The 19,719-nt window shown below is 46.7% G+C and overlaps 2 protein-coding genes across 2 annotated transcripts in view; one reads left to right on the forward strand and one right to left on the reverse strand.

The window, feature by feature from the left end:
* LOC140387642 (thioredoxin reductase 1, cytoplasmic-like) overlaps window positions 1-19,719 on the forward strand; it is a 90,466-nt gene that overhangs the window by 31,071 nt on the left and 39,676 nt on the right. Inside the window, exons 3-6 of the mRNA XM_072470839.1 lie at window positions 495-614; window positions 8,640-8,782; window positions 15,071-15,186; window positions 17,962-18,187. Of these exons, the coding sequence (XP_072326940.1) occupies window positions 495-614; window positions 8,640-8,782; window positions 15,071-15,186; window positions 17,962-18,187 (605 nt within the window). The remainder of the gene's footprint in view (window positions 1-494; window positions 615-8,639; window positions 8,783-15,070; window positions 15,187-17,961; window positions 18,188-19,719) is intronic.
* Window positions 13,487-13,957, reverse strand: LOC140388628 (small ribosomal subunit protein uS8). Its single transcript, XM_072473074.1, has one exon. It carries the CDS (start codon window positions 13,930-13,932, stop codon window positions 13,540-13,542), a length of 393 nt encoding a protein of 130 aa, XP_072329175.1. The 5' UTR covers window positions 13,933-13,957; the 3' UTR covers window positions 13,487-13,539.

Below are 19,719 nucleotides of genomic sequence, written 5' to 3' on the forward strand. Positions count from 1 at the left end.
GTTACAGATTGTGGTTGAATATGATTCTGCTCTTGTTGATGGTCCATAGCAACTCATGGATGCCTAGTTTGAGCTGCTAGATTGGTTCTCTTTTATTCATTTAGCATGATGGTAATGCTCCAAAACAAGATGGAGGATATACTCGATATGAAGCTAGAACATTGTCTGAATAAGGGCTGTGTGGTGATCATTGATCAGCATCGTCTTCGACAGATGTATTTGCAGCAGGTGTATTGGTGAGGGTGATGTTGAAGTAGGTTTTTCCCCGTGGTTCTCTCACACCTGCTGGTCCAATCTGGCAGATCTGTAATGGACCGATCGAGCCACTCTTCGTAAGGACATTGAAGTATTGAACTCAGAGTATATTCTGTACCGTATAGACTTGTACCATAGATTTCAGGAGCTTGTTATTTATTTTCTTAAAACATTTGTAATTGACTGTACAGTTGATGTTTTAACCAATTTCTCCTCTGTATCCTCTTATTTTTTTACAGGGCTTGGAGGTACTTGTGTAAATGTTGGCTGCATTCCAAAGAAGCTGATGCACCAGGCTGCTATCCTCGGCCAGGGCCTCTCAGATTCTCGTAAATTTGGCTGGGAATTTGGTGAGAAAGGTAAAACTTGAGCTGTTTTGACTATTTGGGGATTTGGAAGCTGGAGTCTCCACATAACAGACTAGGTGGGTAATCGACACAGTGGGAAGGTATCTTAAATAGTTGGGACTAATTTGTATGGTGGTAAAGTTGAATTAAATAAATGTATGACTGGGATAGCAGCAGACCGTCACCAACAGCTGCTGGATATGAAAATCCAACTGGTTCACTAATTGCATTCGGGGAAGGGAACCTGCTACCTCTACCTGTTCTACTGTGTATGACCCCAATCCCAAAGTTGATTGTTCACTCAGTAACCTCTGTGTAAGCAACCTGACTGTAAAAGTCCCCGTGAGATGTGTAATAAAGGTGACTGCTGTTGCTCTTTCTAGCTTTAGTCTATTTGCTCTGTTTAGGTCACCTTTGCTCATGAGTCGCCAGGTATCTTTATGATACCGCCACATGGTTCAAGTTTAGGTTATGATTAATAACACAGCACACCGCTTAGTAAGGATTAAAACAACGGTCATTTATTATATACAACAAGCAGTATTAATACCCTAATACTACTTTCTATATAATAAACCTATCACTACTGGCCAATACTTAACTTAGGAAGAGCCCACCAGGTCAGGGAAACGAATGGCTTGTCCAATCAAATCTGGCCCGCGGGATTCAAAAGGCTGCTACAGGTCGGTGGCTAGGTGTCTCTACCGGATAGCGATCGTTGGATTCACACTTACGGTGGCCGGTGGCTGGTCTTGCGAAGGTCTCGAGCAGGCGAAGATGAGAGAGAGAGAGATCTGAACTTGGACCTTTACTTTTATAGAGCCCAGGGGCTTCCCGCCTCCCGGGGCGGCCCTTGACCCAGAGCCCCAAGTGATTGGATTCTGTCCCCAGTCTCGGGGTCGATGTGTCCAATAGTGAGGCGATTCCTTGATCGGGGGGTGGTCGCTCACCTGTCTTTGTTTCGGCCTCTGCAGGCGCCGACAGGTCTGGCCCGGTATTCAATTGCTGATATGTTGCAATTGTACCCGGGGATAGCCGATTTAACTGTGGATGTCTGAGTTGATTAGGTGTAAACAGTCCTGAATGAAACTGCGGATACCTGGGTTGATGGGCTGTTGATAGCCCTGAGTATCGATCTGGGCTACGTTCCCAGAGCTGAAGCTGCAAACCTGTCTGCAGCTGCCTGCTCGTGTCTTTTTGGCTGCTTTTCCCAGCAGTCTTTCGGTTTAGCCATTTTTTTTTTTTTAATAATATTTTATTGAAAATTTCTGGTCAACCAACACAGTACATTGTGCATCCTTTACACAACATTGTAACAATACAGATAATAATGACCTTTTTTTATTTAAACAAGAACAAAAAAAAAAAAACAACAATAAATAAATATTAAATAACAAAAATAAAAACTAGCCCTAATTGGCAACTGCCTTGTCTCCGGCCACCCCCCCCCCCCCCCCCCCCCCCCCAAGTCCTGGGCCGCTGCTGCTGCCTTCTTTTTTCCCCCCATCTATCTTTCCGCAAGATATTCGACGAACGGTTGCCACCGCCTAGTAAACCCTTGAGCCGACCCCCTGAGGACGAACTTAATCCGCTCTAACTTTATGAACCCCGCCATATCATTTATCCAGGTCTCCACCCCCGGGGGCTTGGCTTCTTTCCACATTAGCAATATTCTGCGCCGGGCTACTAGGGACGCAAAGGCCAAAACATCGGCCTCTCTCGCCTCCTGCACTCCCGGCTCTTGTGCAACCCCAAATATAGCCAACCCCCAGCTTGGTTCGACCCGGACTCCTGCTACTTTCGAAAGTACCTTTCTCACCCCCATCCAAAACCCCTGTAGTGCCGGGCATGACCAAAACATATGGGTATGATTCGCTGGGCTTCTCGAGCACCTCGCACACCTATCCTCCACCCCAAAAAATTTACTGAGCCGTGTTCCAGTCATATGTGCCCTGTGTAATACCTTAAACTGAATCAGGCTTAGCCTGGCGCACGAGGACGACGAGTTTACCCTGTTTAGGGCATCTGCCCACAGCCCCTCCTCGATCTCCTCCCCTAGCTCTTCTTCCCATTTCCCTTTTAGTTCGTCCACCATAGTTTCCCCTTCGTCCCACATTTCCCTATATATATCCGACACCTTACCATCCCCCACCCATTTCTTTGAGATGACTCTGTCCTGCACCTCTTGTGTCGGGAGCTGCGGGAATTCCCTCACCTGTTGCCTCGCAAAAGCCCTCAATTGCATGTACCTGAATGCATTCCCTTGGGGCAACCCATATTTCTCGGTCAGCGCTCCCAGACTCGCGAACTTCCCATCCACAAATAGATCTTTCAATTGCGTTATACCTGCTCTTTGCCACATTCCATATCCCCCATCCATTCCCCCCGGGGCAAACCTATGGTTGTTTCTTATCGGGGACCCCCCCAATGCTCCGGTCTTTCCCCTATGTCGTCTCCACTGTCCCCAAATCTTCAGTGTAGTTACCACCACCGGACTCGTGGTATAGTTCCTTGGTGAGAACGGCAATGGGGCTGTTACCATAGCCTGCAGGCTGGTCCCCCTACAGGACGCCCTCTCTAATCTCTTCCACGCTGCTCCTTCCTCCTCTCCCATCCACTTACTCACCATTGAAATATTAGCGGCCCAATAATACTCACTTAGGCTCGGTAGTGCCAGCCCCCCCCTATCCCTACTACGCTGTAAGAATCCCTTCCTCACTCTCGGAGTCTTCCCGGCCCAAACAAAACCCATGATACTCTTTTCTATCCTTTTGAAAAAAGCCTTTGTGATCACCACCGGGAGGCACTGAAACACAAAGAGGAATCTCGGGAGGACCACCATCTTAACCGCCTGCACCCTCCCTGCCATTGACAATGCTACCATATCCCATCTCTTGAAATCTTCCTCCATCTGTTCCACCAACCGCGTCAAATTTAGCCTGTGCAATGTGCCCCAATTCTTAGCTATCTGGATCCCCAGGTAACGAAAGTCTCTTGTTACCTTCCTCAACGGTAGGTCTTCTATTTCTCTACTCTGCTCCCCTGGATGCACCACAAACAGCTCACTCTTCCCCATGTTCAATTTATACCCTGAAAAATCCCCAAACTCCCCAAGTATCCGCATTATTTCTGGCATCCCCTCCGCTGGATCCGCCACATATAGTAGCAGATCATCCGCATATAAAGATACCCGGTGTTCTTCTCCTCCCCTAAGTATTCCCCTCCATCTCTTGGAACCTCTCAGCGCTATCGCCAGGGGCTCAATCGCCAGTGCAAACAGTAATGGGGACAGAGGACATCCCTGCCTTGTCCCTCTATGGAGCCGAAAATATGCCGATCCCCGTCCATTCGTGACCACACTCGCCACTGGGGCCCTATACAACAGCTGCACCCATCTAACATACCCCTCTCCAAACCCAAATCTCCTCAACACCTCCCACAGATAATCCCATTCCACTCTATCAAATGCTTTCTCGGCATCCATCGCCACTACTATCTCCGTTTCACCCTCTGGTGGGGCCATCATCATTACCCCTAACAGCCTCCGTATATTCGTGTTCAGCTGTCTCCCCTTCACAAACCCAGTTTGGTCCTCATGAACCACCCCCGGGACACATTCCTCTATTCTCATTGCCATTACCTTGGCCAGGACCTTGGCATCCACATTGAGGAGGGAAATTGGTCTGTAGGACCCGCATTGTAGCGGATCCTTTTCCTTCTTTAAGAGAAGCGATATCATTGCTTCTGACATAGTCGGGGGCAGTTGTCCCCTTTCCTTTGCCTCGTTAAAGGTCCTCGTCAGTAGCGGGGCGAGCAAGTCCAAATATTTTCTGTAAAATTCAACTGGGAATCCGTCCGGTCCCGGGGCCTTTCCCGTCTGCATGTTCCTAATTCCTTTCACCACTTCTTCTACCGTGATCTGTGCTCCCAGTCCCACCCTTTCCTGCTCTTCCACCTTGGGAATTTCCAGCCGATCCAAAAAATCCATCATTCTCTCCCTCCCATCCGGGGGTTGAGCTTCATACAATTTTTTATAAAATGTCTTGAACACTTCATTCACTCTCTCCGCTCCCCGCTCCGTCTCTCCTTCCTCGTCCCTCACCCCCCCTATTTCCCTCGCTGCTCCCCTTTTCCTCAATTGGTGTGCCAGCAATCTGCTCGCCTTCTCTCCATATTCATACTGTACACCCTGCGCCTTCCTCCATTGTGCCTCTGCAGTGCCTGTAGTCAGCAAGTCAAATTCCACATGCAGCCTTTGCCTTTCCCTGTACAGTCCCTCCTCCGGTGCTTCCGCATATTGTCTGTCCACCCTCAAAAGTTCTTGCAGCAACCGCTCCCGTTCCTTACTCTCCTGCTTCCCTTTATGTGTCCTTATTGATATCAGCTCCCCCCTAACCACCGCCTTCAACGCCTCCCAGACCACTCCCACCTGAACCTCCCCATTGTCATTGAGTTCCAAGTACTTTTCAATGCATCCCCTCACCCTTAGGCACACCCCCTCATCCGCCATTAGTCCCATGTCCATTCTCCAGGGTGGGCGCCCTCTTGTTTCCTCCCCTATCTCCAAGTCTACCCAGTGTGGGGCATGATCCGAAATGGCTATAGCCGTATATTCCGTTCCCCTCACCCACGGGATCAATGCCCTACCCAACACAAAAAAGTCTATGCGTGAATAGACTTTATGGACATAGGAGAAAAACGAGAACTCCTTACTCCTAGGTCTACTGAATCTCCACGGGTCCACCCCTCCCATCTGCTCCATAAAATCCTTAAGCACCTTGGCTGCTGCCGGCCTCCTACCAGTCCTGGACTTCGACCTATCCAGCCTTGGTTCCAACACCGTGTTAAAGTTTCCCCCCATTATCAGCTTTCCCGTCTCTAGGTCTGGGATGCATCCTAGCATTCGCCTCATAAAATTGGCATCGTCCCAGTTCGGGGCATACACGTTTACCAAAACCACCATCTCTCCCTGTAATTTGCCACTCACCATCACGTATCTGCCCCCGTTATCCGCCACTATAGTCTTTGCCTCGAACATTACCCGCTTCCCCACTAATATAGCCACCCCCCTGTTTTTCGCATCCAGCCCCGAATGGAACACCTACCCCACCCATCCTTTGCGCAACCTAACCTGGTCTATCAGTTTCAGGTGCGTTTCCTGTAACATAACCACATCTGCTTTAAGTTTCTTAAGGTGTGCGAGTACTCGTGCCCTCTTTATCGGCCCGTTAAGCCCCCTCACGTTCCACGTGATCAGCCGAGTTGGGCGGCTTCCCACCCCCCCCCCCCCCCCCCCTTGCCGGTTAGCCATCATCTTTTTCCAGCTTCTCACCCAGTTCCCACGCAGCTGTATCTCTCCCAGACGGTGCCCCCCCGCCCATCCTTTCCCGTACCCACTCCCCCCTTTCCCCAGCAGCAGCAACCCAGTAATTCCCCCCCCCCCCCCCGGCTAGACCCCCCGCTAGCGTAATTACTCCCCCCATGTTGCTCCCAGAAGTCAGCAAACTCTGGCTGACCTCGGCTTCCCCCCGTGATCACGGCTCGCACCGTGCGACGCCCCCTCCTTCCTGCTTCTCTATTCCCGCCATAATTATCATAGCGCGGGAACCAAGCCCGCGCCTCTCCCTCGGCCCTGCCTCCCATGGCCAACGCCCCATCTCCTCTCCCTCCCCACCTCCCCCCATCACCACCTGTGGGAGAAAGAAAAGTTACCATACCGCAGGATTAAATCATAAAACCCCTCTTCGCCCCCCCCCCCCCCACTCGTCCCACCACTTTGTCCAAACGTTCATTTTCATAATCCAATCATTCCAATTTTTCTTCTACAATAAAAGTCCACGCTTCATCCGCCGTCTCAAAGTAGTGGTGCCTCCCTTGATATGTGACCCACAGTCTTGCCGGTTGCAGCATTCCAAATTTTATCATCTTTTTGTGAAGTACCGCTTTGGCCCGATTAAAGCTCGCCCTCCTTCTCACCACCTCCGCACTCCAATCTTGATAAACGCGGATCACCGCGTTCTCCCATTTACTACACCGAGATTTCTTCGCCCATCTAAGGACCATTTCTCTATCCTTAAAACGGAGAAATCTCACCACTATGGCTCTGGGAGTTTCTCCTGCTCTCGATCCTCGCACCATAACTCGGTATGCTCCCTCCACCTCCAACGGACCCGTCGGGGCCTCCGCTCCCATTAACGAGTGCAGCATCGTGCTCACATATGCCCCGACGTCCGCCCCCTCCACACCTTCAGGAAGGCCAAGAATCCTCAAGTTGTTCCTCCTTGCGTTGTTTTCCAGTGCCTCCAACCTCTCCACAGATCGTTTCTGGTGTGCCTCCTGTATCTCCGACTTCACCACCAGGCCCTGTATATCGTTCTCATTCTCTGCTGCTTTCGCCTTCACGACCCGAAGCTCCTGCTCCTGGGTCTTTTGTTCCTCTTTCAGCCCTTCAATCGCCTGTAATATCGGGGCCAACAACTCTTTCTTCATTTCCTTTTTTATCTCCTCCACGCAGCGTTTCAAGAACTCTTGTTGTTCAGGGCCCCATATGAAACTGCCACCTTCCGACGCCATCTTGGTTTCTGCTTGCCTTCCTTGCCGTTGTTCCAAAGGATCCGCTGCAATCCGGCCACTTTCCTCTCCTTTTTCCATCCGTGTCCAGGGGGAACACCCTTCTGGTTTACCGCACGGTGTTTTTAGCCGTTAAAATTGCCGTTGGGGCTCCTATCAAGAGCCCAAAAGTCCGTTCCACCGGGAGCTGCCGAAACGTGCGACTTAGCTGGTCATCGCCGCACCCGGAAGTCCCGGTTTAGCCATTTTAATGATGGCCGGGGCATTGAGTATAAGAATTGGCAAGTCATGTTGCAGCTGTATAGAATCTTAGTTAGGCCACACTTGGAGTATAGTGTTCAATTCTGGTTGCCACACTACCAGAAGGATGTGGAGGCTTTAGAGAGGGTGCAGAAGAGATTTACCAGAATGTTGCCTGGTATGGAGGGCATTAGCTATGAGGAGCGGTTGAATAAACTCGGTTTGTTCTCACTGGAACGAAGGAGGTTGAGGGGAGACCTGATAGAGGTCTACAAAATTATGAGGGGCATAGACAGAGTGGATAGTCAGAGGCTTTTCTCCAGGGTAGAGGGGTCAATTACTAGGGGGCATAGGTTTAAGGTAAGAGGGGCAAGGTTTAGAGTAGATGTACGAGGCAAGTTTTTTACGCAGAGGGTAGTGTGTGCCTGGAACTCGCTACCGGAGGAGGTGGTGGAAGCAGGGACGATAGTGACATTTAAGGGGCATCTTGACAAATACATGAATAGGATGGGAATAGAGGGATACGGACCCAGGAAGTGTAGAAGATTGTAGTTTAGTCGGGCAGCATGGTCGGCACGGGCTTGGAGGGCCGAAGGGCCTGTTCCTGTGCTGTACATTTCTTTCTTCTTTTGTTCTTTGTAAACTGGGTTTTGGCCAGATTAATCTGAACGCAGCCATTTTACATGGCTACACTGCTAGAATTGCCAACATCCAAGAACAATTTTAAAATAAGTAATTCTTCCCCATCTCCTTCCCAGTCATAGAGTCTTAGATGTATACAGCATGGAAAAAACAATCCTCCGCTCAGCCATTTCTGGTTTAAACTGGACTTCCCAAGAGAGCTTCCATTAGAGCTGCATGGAAACGTGGCATTCAGCCCAACCAGTTGGCATTTGCCCTCCTCAGGTTTACTCACCCTGGTCTTGTCTCCTTTTATTTTCATTTCCATCTTCTGCCTATTCATATTAACCTTGACTGCAATGTCTAAAAAAAAAGGTTAGATATTTTTGAATTTGAAGTAGTGCTGTTTGTAGGTAAGCACATGGAGGTTAGAATTTGCTGCTTTTGTCCTGTTCCTTATTTGTAGGAGCTTGATGAACTGTACTGCGAGCTTCTCCAACAATGGAAGCCTTTGTTGTCAGCAATGAAGCTGAAGATTCTACACAAGTCTGTTAAATTTACGTCGTCAAAGCTAAAGACAGGGTTCTTATTTTGTATGAATTACAGTTCACCACAATTGGGGCAAGATGAAAGAGGCCATCCAGAATTACATTGGCTCTCTGAACTGGGGCTACAGGGTGGCATTACGGGACAAGAAAGTAACTTACACCAACAGCTATGCAGAGTTTCTGGAGGCACACAAGATAAAGGTATGTAATGACAAGCTTTTGTTTGTAACATTATCCTTGGTTTTCTAGAATTACTGTTATCTGTCGTATTTCCTTTGCTTCCAAACAACACTAATTGTTTAAAAAAAAACTTTTCATTGTGGGAAACTATGAATATTTGGGGTTTTAGAAGCTGGATTCTCCACATAACAGACGAGACGGTAATTGACACTGGGAAGGTACTGAAAATAGTTGGGTCCCATTGTTTACAATTACGATCACCATGGGTGGGATTTACTGGTTGTTTACGCCGGCGAGAAATTCTAGTCCCAAGCTGGCAAATCCTGCGAGCGGGCTGCCTCCCCCGCCGAAAAACATGCGGTGGAGTGGGTGGAAAATCCCGCCCCATGTGTCTGATTAGCAGGACCGATACTTGATTCCAGTAAATTGCAAGATATGGGGCTGGATTTTTCAGCCGCGCCCGTCGCAAGATTGCCATATCGTCTGTTGACCTCCGATGGGAATTTCCGGTTGCCGGGCGGACATGGCTGAAAAATCCTGCCCATGGAATTTGTCCAGGTTTCGAGTTCCATTCATACACTTGACAATGATTGCACCCTGTTAATCAGAGTGCACATGGTGTGATTTTTCTTTTGTCATTCGTGTAATGATACATCTTATAGATGAGAATAAGTAGGACTGCTAAGCTTTGCTGTTTCTCCTAAGGGATCTCATTGTTTTGTAAAATGATTCTAGACAGATTTTGTTTTTAAGATGTTGGGGTTTGGGCCAGATGGATGAGTATGTTGCAAGATTTTACAGAAGTGAATAGAATATACGTCATAGAACATAGAACAGTGCAGCATAGTACAGGCCCTTCAGCCTACGATGTTGTGCCGACCATTTATCCTAATCTAAGATCAACCTAACCTACACCCCTTCAATTTACTGCTGTCCACGTGCCTGTCTAAGAGTCGCTTAAATGTCCCTAATGACTCTGACTCCACCATCTCTGCTGGCAGTGCATTCCACACACCCACCACTCTGTGTAAAGAATCTACCTCTGACATCTCCCCTATATCTTCCTCCAATCACCTTAAAATTATGTCCCCTCGTGACAGCCATTTCCACCCTTGCGAAAAGTCTCTGGCTATCCATGCCTCTCATCACCTTGTACACCTCTATTAAGTCACCTCTCTGCCTTCTTCGTTCTGGTGAGAAAAGCCCCAGCTCCCTCAACCTTTCTTCATAGGACATGCCCTCCAGTCCAGGCAGCATTCTGGTAAATCACCTCTATACCCTCTCCAAAGCATTCTCGTCCTTCCTATAATGAGGCGACCAGAACTGGACACACTATTCCAAGTGTGGTCTTACTAGAGTTTTAGAAAGCTGCAGCAAAACCTCGTGGCTCTTAACCTCAATCCCCCTGTTAATGAAAGCCAACACACCATACGCCTTCTTAACAACCCTATCAACCTGTGTGGCAACTTTGAGGGATCTATGTACGTGGACCCCAAGATCCCTCTGTTCCTCCACACTTCCAAGAATCCTGCCTTTAATCCTGTATTCAGCATTCGAATTCGACCTTCCAAAATGAATCACTTCACATTTATCAAGGTTGAACTCCATCTGCCACTTCTCAGCCCAGCTCTGCATCCTGTCAATGTCCTGTTGTAACCTGCAACAACCCTCAACACTATCTAGGTTGTTGCATTCTGCCTGAAAACCTTTCCACTTTTCTTGCTCTTGAATTATTTTAACGCTCATTTCCCCTGGTGCAATGCCTTGACTAATCAGAGACAACCCACTTGGTTTGTATCATTTTTTAAATACCCAATTCTTTTTTTTTCCAATTAAGGGTCAATTTAGCGTGGTCAATTTAGCGTGGTCAATCCACCTAACCTACACATCTTATTGGGTTATGAGGGTGACACCCACGCAGACAATGGGAGAATGTGCAAACTTCACACAGGCGAACTCCACATAGGCAGTGACCAGGGGCTGAGATCGAACCCGGGTCCTCGGCGTGGTGAGGCAGCAGTGCTGACCTCTGCGCCACCGTGCTGCACCCGGCTTGGTTTAAATCGAGTGAGAGCTTGGCAGTTAACTGTCATTTATCAATTAACTAGTATCTTCTCCATTGCAATACCTCTGCCACTTGCCAGTCAATCAGCACTCTTATAAACAGTTGTTCCCTTTGTATTTGCTATTCTTGTGAATTGTCCTGGCGAGTGCAAGATGAAAAGCTTTGAAGATTGCCACTTTTGGGCATGGCTTCACCATCACCCCCACAACCTTGGACATTGCCTTGGAGAAGGCTGTCCAGAACCCAGCAAGCTTGGGGCAATCCCAAAACATGTGGGTGTGGTTGGCCGGGCCCCTCTGGCACCGCTCACATTTGTCCTCCACCTCCGGGAAGAACCTGCTCATTCAGGTTCTGGTCAGGTACGCTCTGTGCACCAATCTGAGCTGCATTAGGCTTAGCCTTGCACAGGAGCAGGTGGAGCTCACCCTGCTCAGTGCTTTGCTCCAGAGTCCCCATCCTACCTCTGTCCCCAGTTTGTCCTCCCATTTTTGTCTGGTCCCGTCCAGTGGTGTTCGGGCTCTGTCCAGTAGCTGTCTGTATATTTTCCCACATAGCCCCCCCCTTCTCGCTGCTTGTGCCTATCAGGTCCTCTAGTAGTGTGCTTTCTGGGGCCCCGGGGTACCCTACTGTCTCTTTGCGGAGGAAGTGTTTTATTTGGAGGTGTCTCAATTCCTGTCCTCTTGCTAGTTTCCACTTCCTCGTCAGTTCGTCCAGTGTCGCCAGTCTGCGCCCTACGTAGAAGTCCCTGACCGTCAGTGTGCCCCTGTCCCGCATCCATCTTTTGAAGGTGGTATCTAGCATGGCTGGGGGGAATCTGTGATTGCCGCAGATGGGGGCCATAACGGACATTTTGGTTATCCCGAAGTGCTGTCTCAACTGGGTCCACATTCTCAATGTGGCCGCTACCACTGGGCTCGTTGTGTACCTTGTTGAGGATGGGAGTGCTGCTGTGGCCAGGGCCCGGAGGGTTGTTCCTTTACAGGATGCTCCTCCATTTGTACCCAATCTGTGTCGGGTTCTTGTCCCCATCCCCACACTTTTTCTGCTGTTGCTGCCAGTGGTAGTATTGTAGGTTTGGTTGAGCCAGGCCCCCTCTGACTATCCCTCTTTGCAGTGTCGGTTTGGGAGGAGAAATATATATTGAAGCCTTGGGTTCTGTGTTGCGAGCTCAAACCAGACCCCAACATGGCTAGGATACTGGTCCGAAGCCCCCATATTTTACTTTTAAGACAGAATGATTCGTTCCAGGAGTGATTGCATAAAGAAATAGGGATTGGTTATTTTAAAACCACTTTATTATGAATACAATATTAAACTTTAACTTCAAACCTGAAAAGAACAGCGCACCGTACACCTTAAAACTACCATTCAATTTCCCATTAAACAGCAAGAAAATACATAGACATCTTTCAATCCAGCTTAAACAAGCAAGGCTTAAAGTGATGCGTGCATGGCAAAACAGATTCTGGCTCTTTTCTTATTCTATCTGAATGTCTTCAAATGGCTGCTTCACGTGATTTGTTTCAGTTTTTCCCTTGTCTCCAGACAAGGCTGCTCTGCCTTTAAAATAGTATTACTTTGTAAACTATCTTACTTGGAATAGAATTGTGGACTCAGTCAGGCTGATGGGAACTCAGCTTCTCTTTCTCGCAAAGCCTCCCCAAACTCATTGCCTCTGCCTTTACTTGTGGTCTCAAGAAAAATGAGGATTGCCACATCAGAGATCAGACTTCACTTCCAAAAGTCTTTCTCCAAAACACTGTCTGTCTAACAGTTTTCTCCAAACTGCCCCTCTCCACAGCTTCTTACAAAAATGGCCTTGTCTCTCTGAGCTCCGCCCAGCACTGACCTCACCTTTTATCTCTGCAGACGGGCAGGCTGCAAATCGTTAACTATAGGAACTTGCCCCAGTCAAATTACAGTGATCCCAAGCTTTTAACACTTATATTGCCCACTACATTTATAATCCAATTTCCTAAAATCTTCCAGTCGTCTCATCTGTTTATCCACTAATTTCCTTAAACCTCCCATTCCTTGTTTCTTTCTCCCTAAGAAGTTACCGCATACTTTGTTCAATTACATCTGTTGCATGTCTACGCTTTCCACTAATCTTTGTCTTTCTGAACTCATAAACCTCCTCAAAAACGTCCTTTTCTGTCAGTCGCCACTTTCGAGAATTTGCTTCTTGAACTGAAGTCCAAATCATTTGCATGTACACAGGAGAAAAGAGGAGCCGGTATTGACTTATGGGGTGCTCCAGTTCTGTCCCTCCTTCAGACAGCGCAATAATTATTTACTCAGACTTTGTTTTCCATCTGTGCTGCTACATTTCCTTTTATGCCGGTGCCTGAAATTTTCTATCAAGTTGCCTTATCAAATGCCTTCTGAAATGCATATGCTCCATACCTGCATTCCCATTACTATCAGTCGTGACTTTTAATACAATGCTGGCAATTCTTAATTCATATGTTGCTAATTACTCACTTTTTCTATTGCTACCACTTTAATAGGTAGTGATGTCGAAGCACACTTTCCAGACATGGCAAAAGCTAGGACATATCAAGATCTTTGTTCTGGCATTATGTTTTACTGTATGAAGTTCCAGCGACAGCACCATAATGACTGATTATATAATCTTCATTGTCACAAGTAGGCTTACATTTTTTTTTTTTTTTTTAGTTTCAAATGTTTTATTATAGACTGGTTTCACGTTTTAGAAAAAGAATCCGAGGATTTTTCCTCCCGTATGTTTTCGCTTGGCCTCTTCATGGTCCATGATGCCAGCTGAGGTCGTTAGAACAAGATACCCAAACTGACGGGAAGGCAATAGACCATTTTGCCACCTTTCTAGCTCCTTTACTTGAACATCAAATCGGGGGCTAATGACACCGCACTTGTTCAGTCTGCCTGTGAGATTGACAACTATTTTCCCACCCCTGTGGTCATCAATCATTTCAAACTCTCCAATGTAGCCATGCTTCATCATTACAGTCAGGAATCTCACAATCACTTTGGAGCATGGCCGGATGAGAACCTGCCGTTTTCCACGTTTCTCTGCATTGTTGATGCTAGTCAGGGCATCGGCGAGAACATTCATGCGCACCATGATGCCGCTTCGGTCAATATGGCGGAAAGAGCACAAGTAGGCTTACATTAACACTGCAGTGAAGTTACTGTGAAAATCCCCTAGTCACCACATTCCGGCGCCTGTTCGGGTACACAGAGGGAGAATTCAGAATGTCCAATTCACCTAACAAGCGTGTCTTTCGGGACTTGTGGGAGGAAGCCCACGCAGATACTAGGGAGAACGTGCAGACTCTGCACAGACAGTGACCCAAGCTGGGAATCGAACCTGGGGCCTTGGCGCCGTGAAGCAGCAATGCTCACCACTGTGCTACCGTGCTGCCCGCTTAGGTGTAATAGATGAGTACAGTAACATACTGAACTAGTAAGTTAGAGGCCTGGACATGCAAGTTGAAGCCCACCAGTTTGGGATTTTAAATTTAGTTTGCTTTTTATTCCAGATTTATTTGACTAGTATCTGTAACAGTGACTGCAAAACTATAGGATTGACATAAAAACCCATTTAAGTTATTGAAATGCTTTGGGGAAAGAAATCCCTTCTTACCCGGTCTGACTTAAGTGACCGTTGAGTTGACTCTTAACTGCTCTTTGGAATGGCCTGGCAAGGCACATGGTTGTATCAAAGCAGCTGCAAGAAAATAATCTACACACGACAGCAGCTTATGGATGTGGCTCACCACCATCACCTTGAGGGCAATTAGGAATGGGAAACGAATGCTGGCTTTGCCTGCGAGACACGCATCCTATAAATTAATGTAAAAACACTGGGCCCATCTTCTCTCGTCACTTTTGGTTAGATGGTATGATGATTCAATAAGGAAGGGAAGTGAACTTGCAATGGCGATAAGTTTCAGGGTTTCACAGCATTCACTTCCTACCTATGATTTCCCTAATATTTTTTTCTTGTTAGCATTAGCTTTGACATGAGTACATATAAATTTTACTCATTGTTATTGGAGAAAGATGCGTCCATGGTTAGCTGGATTTTAGCAGCATGTTGGGGAGGGGGAATAGAGCAAAAACCCTCTTTTATTCAGCGGGCCTTGATTTGTTCATGATGTGCTAAATACCTAAATTTTTCTATACATTGCTCTAAATTTGAGCAATATTGTGAATGGAAAGCCGTGCTTTAAAAGGTTTTGTCTTTTTCTAACCCAAAGGCAACCAACAAGCGGGGTAAAGTGACCTTTCACTCAGCAGAAAAATTCATTATCGCAACAGGGGAAAGACCTCGTTATTTAAATATTCCGGGAGATAAAGAATATTGCATTACCAGGTATGTTTCCTTCCTCGCAGCTGAGAGCTTGCTTCTTTAGCATTCATAGTTTAATCTAGCTGTGAGGGCAGAGCAGATGACATTTTAAACTTGTCAATTCACTGCTTCAAGTGGTATGCCATTAGTGGACTTGACAACTTGGTGGGTAAAGGCACCAGCTGCTCTGCTATAAAGCCCCAGGTTTGATCTTGCATCTGTGCTGAGTGGTATGCCAAAGGAGTATGAAAGGAGACTGGCAGCTAACATAAAAGAGAATCCCAAGGTCTTCTATAAGCATATGAATAGTAAATGGGTGCTAAAAAGGAGTAGGGTCGATTAGAGACCAAAAAAGGATTTACATGTGGATGCAGAAGGCATAGTTGAGGTTTTAAAGGAATACTTTGCACCTGTCTTTACCAAGGGAGAACATGCTACCCAGGCCTTGGTGAAAGCGGAAATAATTCAGACACTAGAAGAGTTTACAATTGATAAGGAAGAGGAATTGGGTAGGTGCCAAGACTGGATGAGATGCATCCAAGACTACTGAAGGAACTGATAGTGGAAATTGCGGTGGCACTGGCCATAATTTTTCAGTCTCCTTAGACTTTGTGTAGTCCCAGCGGACTGGAGAATTGCAACGGTTACCCACTTGTTCAAAAAAGGATGGGCTGAATGGCTACCTCTTGCACCACTCTATGATTTCTGTGGCGGGATCTTGCTCCAAATTACTCTTCAAGTCACTTTTGCTGCATTTGGTTCCCATGTGTAGGCTACATCTAATTTATCTGGAATTCCCCTTTCCAATTCTCAGCTTGCCCCCCAGGGCCTGGGTTCTTGACCTTGACTTGTATAAAACTTGAGCAGTAAATGAAATGCTACTGACTCCTGTGGCATGGCATGCCTTAATACTATAAACCATTTTGAGGCACTACAACTGAACTCACAAAAGCCTTTTATCTCTAAAACCTCTCAAAAATATGTCAGGCTGCCTTTTGGTACAATTTTTATTTGTTGAAGGAGTTTACAATGAAAGTACATTTGCAAATACTCAACGGCTCCACCTTGGACTGATCTGTTCCCTGTAAGAACACTATTCACCACGCCCTATACTGCTTTTGCTCATGTATTTGCTTTTTTTGGCCCTTGTTCCACACTATTTGTTGATGTATTCTGTCGATTATTCTTTTGTCTACTGTGTACGTACTGTACGTTCCCTTGGCTGCGGAAAAATACTTTCACCATACTTCAGTACATGTGACAATAAAAAGTCAATACCTGTCAAATGCAGTATTGAAGCCAGTTTATTCTTTCCTTAACCCCATTGGTTCCTGCCTCTTACCTCTGTCTTCTTTCCTTACTGGGAGCTTTGTTTTTAGAAAAAACTTCTTCCCGTCTTTTCTCTTCTTTTTTCGACCTGTCCCCCTCGCTTCTCCCAGGCTTTTGCACCCTTTTGTGTTTTTGTTTTTTGTGCAGGCACACGGGGCCTTTGTCTTAAACTCTGTGGTGGTGTCACCAATTCCCAAAGAATCTGGGATCTCCTGTACATACGTCAGCCAGGAAAGGGCTGCACATGGGTGGGTTTGGCATTTTTTAATGCTGGTAATTCGAGCCATGCATGGCCTGGAAAGAGCCACGCCTGCGCAGTTCTGATTTATAAAAAAAAAAAAAAAAAATCGGTTAGGCCCATGCGCATGTGCCAGACTGCGCAAAACAAAAAATCCGAACCACGCTTGTGCAGCCCATTCCTAGCCAGGTTAATCGGGACTTTGACAAGCTGACCACTGAGTTGGAAATGAAGATTAGGTTTAGTTAGCATTAATGTTTAATCGTTTTTAATCTTATTTTAAAATAAGTTTTTCCGAACTTGTGAATCCTTCACGGCACACGAGTGTACTGCATCCGGATCACCGGTTAGGAACCTCTGTCCAATGGAATCATATGGAATATGCTCTGAATGCTTTTCTCCCCATGTGGTGTGATTTCAAGGTCTCGATTTAAATTTGTTTTATTCCGAGCAGCCTTGTTTAGCTATGAAGAACAAAGCACATATTGCTTGGGTTTCAAACCCTGGCTAGTCTTAAAATCGTAAGTCTAAGGGCAGCATGGTGGCGCAGTGGATAGCACTGCTGCCTCACGGCGCCGTGGTCCCAGGTTCGATCCTGGCTCTGGGTCACTGTCCATGTGGAGTTTGCACATCCTCCCCGTGTTTACATGGGTTTCGCCCCCACGACCCAAAGATGTGCAGACTAGGTGGATTGGCCATGCTAAATTGCCCATTAATTGGAAAAAATTAATTGGGTACTCTAAATTTATTTTTAAAAATCTTTAAGTTTTGATCTCAAGACCAGAATTGTAAAGCGCTTAAAGCAATTTTCAGCAAAATTGACTTATATAAAAAAAAGAAGAAACTTGGTTATCATAAAACTCAACTTAAAATGTTTCTCCTCGTGCCACCTTGTCTCTTGTAGGGGGCGCCAAGTGGCTTCTTGTCGGAGGGCAAGTGACTCTTAATATGGAGCCAAAATACATGAGCAGCATCTGTTGAGTTTTGTTTCCTCTCTTTCCCCCCCCCCCCCCCCAAATACGTGATGAACTGTGGGTGTGATCTTGGCCATTTTTTACCCATTTACTATTGTTCCTTTTTATGAAGCCTACATTGAAAACTTGCTAATGGGGGAGATAAATCAGTCCATTGAAATATGACTGTCACGGAGGAGAGGGAAAAGGATATATTGCTAAGTTAGTAAAACAATCAATTCTCAATGCTCATTTGCTCTTTTCACTTTTTTTCTGCAGTGATGATCTCTTCTCTCTGTCTTACTGCCCAAAGAAAACTCTGGTGGTGGGTGCTTCCTATGTGGCACTGGAATGTGCAGGGTTCCTTTGTAGCTTGGGATTGGACGTTACTGTGATGGTGCGCTCCATTTTTCTGCGTGGATTTGATCAAGAAATGGCAGGGAAAGTGGGAGCGTATATGGAATCTCATGGGGTGAAATTTCTGAAAAAATATGTGCCAACTAAGGTAATGAAGCATGTTCTTAGCTGCATAATGTTTAAACTTTTCAGTTTTTAACTGTACAGGTACAAGCGTTGAAACCAACGATGGGCAATACATTGTTTTTTTAATAATCTTTATTCCACAAATAGGCTTACATTAACACTGCAATGAAGCTACTGTGAAAAGCCCCTAGTCGCCACATTCCGGCACCTGTTCGGGTGCACTGAGGGAGAATTCAGAATGTCCAATTCGGAATTCTCTTTTGGGACTTGTGGGAGGAAACCGGAGCACCCGGAGGAAACCCACGCAGAAACGGGAGAACGTGCAGAGTCCGCACAGACAGTGACCCAAGCCGGGAATCCAACCTGGGACCCTTTAGCTGTGAAGCAACAGTGCTAACCACTGTGCTACCGTGCCACCCACTGTGCTACCGTACCGTTCAGTTCCAGAGCGCCAGTTGGTGAAGGACAGAACAAAAACAATCCCTAACCACTCTTACATTTAGAGTTACAAGTGTACCTGTTAGCCCCAGCAGCCCAGTTTTACTCTGCCTATTTTCTAAGGGGACTTGGGGAATCTCCAGTTATGCCCATCACCTGCATGCAATTTAACATACATTTAAAGTCTTATGAGCAGTCATTCTGTGTCGAGGGAAGGGGAGGAGCAGATGGGGCAGCAAAAATCTAATATGGCAAGTTCTTTTAATATTTTTCAGAAATGTTCAGCCTAATGCTTTTAGGCCATGCGTCCTGGAAATATTGGGAATGTGGGGGAAGAAGGCCTGAAGCACTGGGATTGTTCAGTGATGTGAAATTGTTGTCTGGAGGCTTGAGATTAGAGAGACAACTGAAGGGTATGAGGAAGGTCCAAAGAGAGATCCTCCGCCCCTGTTGTTATGGTTTTGAATGGGACCAGGGGGTTGCAAAATTGGGATCTGCTGGGATCTAATAATCATGGAGGATGGGCAGCAGAGCAAGATTTTAAAAACTGGTTGACACGGGGTAGCACGGTAGTATAGTGGTTAGCACAATTGCTTCACAGGGTCCCAGGTTCTATTCCCGGCTTGGATCACTGTCTGTGCGGAGTCTGCACGTTCTCCCCGTGTGTGCGTGGGTTTCTTCAGGGTGCTCCTGTTTCCTCCCATAGTCCAAATATGTGCAGGTTAGGTGGATTGGCCATGCTAAATTGCCCTTAGTGGTGGATCGGGTTACTGGGTTATGGGGATAGGGTGGAGATGTGGGCTTGGGTAGGGTGCTCTTTCCAAGAGCCGGTGCAGACTCAGTGGGCCGAATGGCCTCCTGCACTGTAAATTCTATGATGTGGTGTATGAAGATGGGGCATGAGCTACCACTGACAACCTATCTTGTCCAACCATGTGTCTACCCATCAGCCTTCGTACCTGAGCATGTAGCCCTATTGGATCATTAATTATCTTTTGTTCCCCCCCCCCCACCCCCCACTGTCATTCCCCATTGTCAATCAGTTCCTGTATTTACTGCTAAAAACTAATTGGCAGGAATTAATAGACAAGAGTGGGGCTTTGTATCACAGAGTCC

This window comes from Scyliorhinus torazame, chromosome 13 (genome assembly GCF_047496885.1).
Source record: "Scyliorhinus torazame isolate Kashiwa2021f chromosome 13, sScyTor2.1, whole genome shotgun sequence".
Taxonomy (NCBI): domain Eukaryota; kingdom Metazoa; phylum Chordata; class Chondrichthyes; order Carcharhiniformes; family Scyliorhinidae; genus Scyliorhinus; species Scyliorhinus torazame.

Excerpts from the sequence above, each read along its gene's own strand:
- LOC140388628 (XM_072473074.1), bottom strand. The coding sequence starts at position 13,932 with ATGGTGCGCATGAATGTTCTCGCCGATGCCCTGACTAGCATCAACAAT.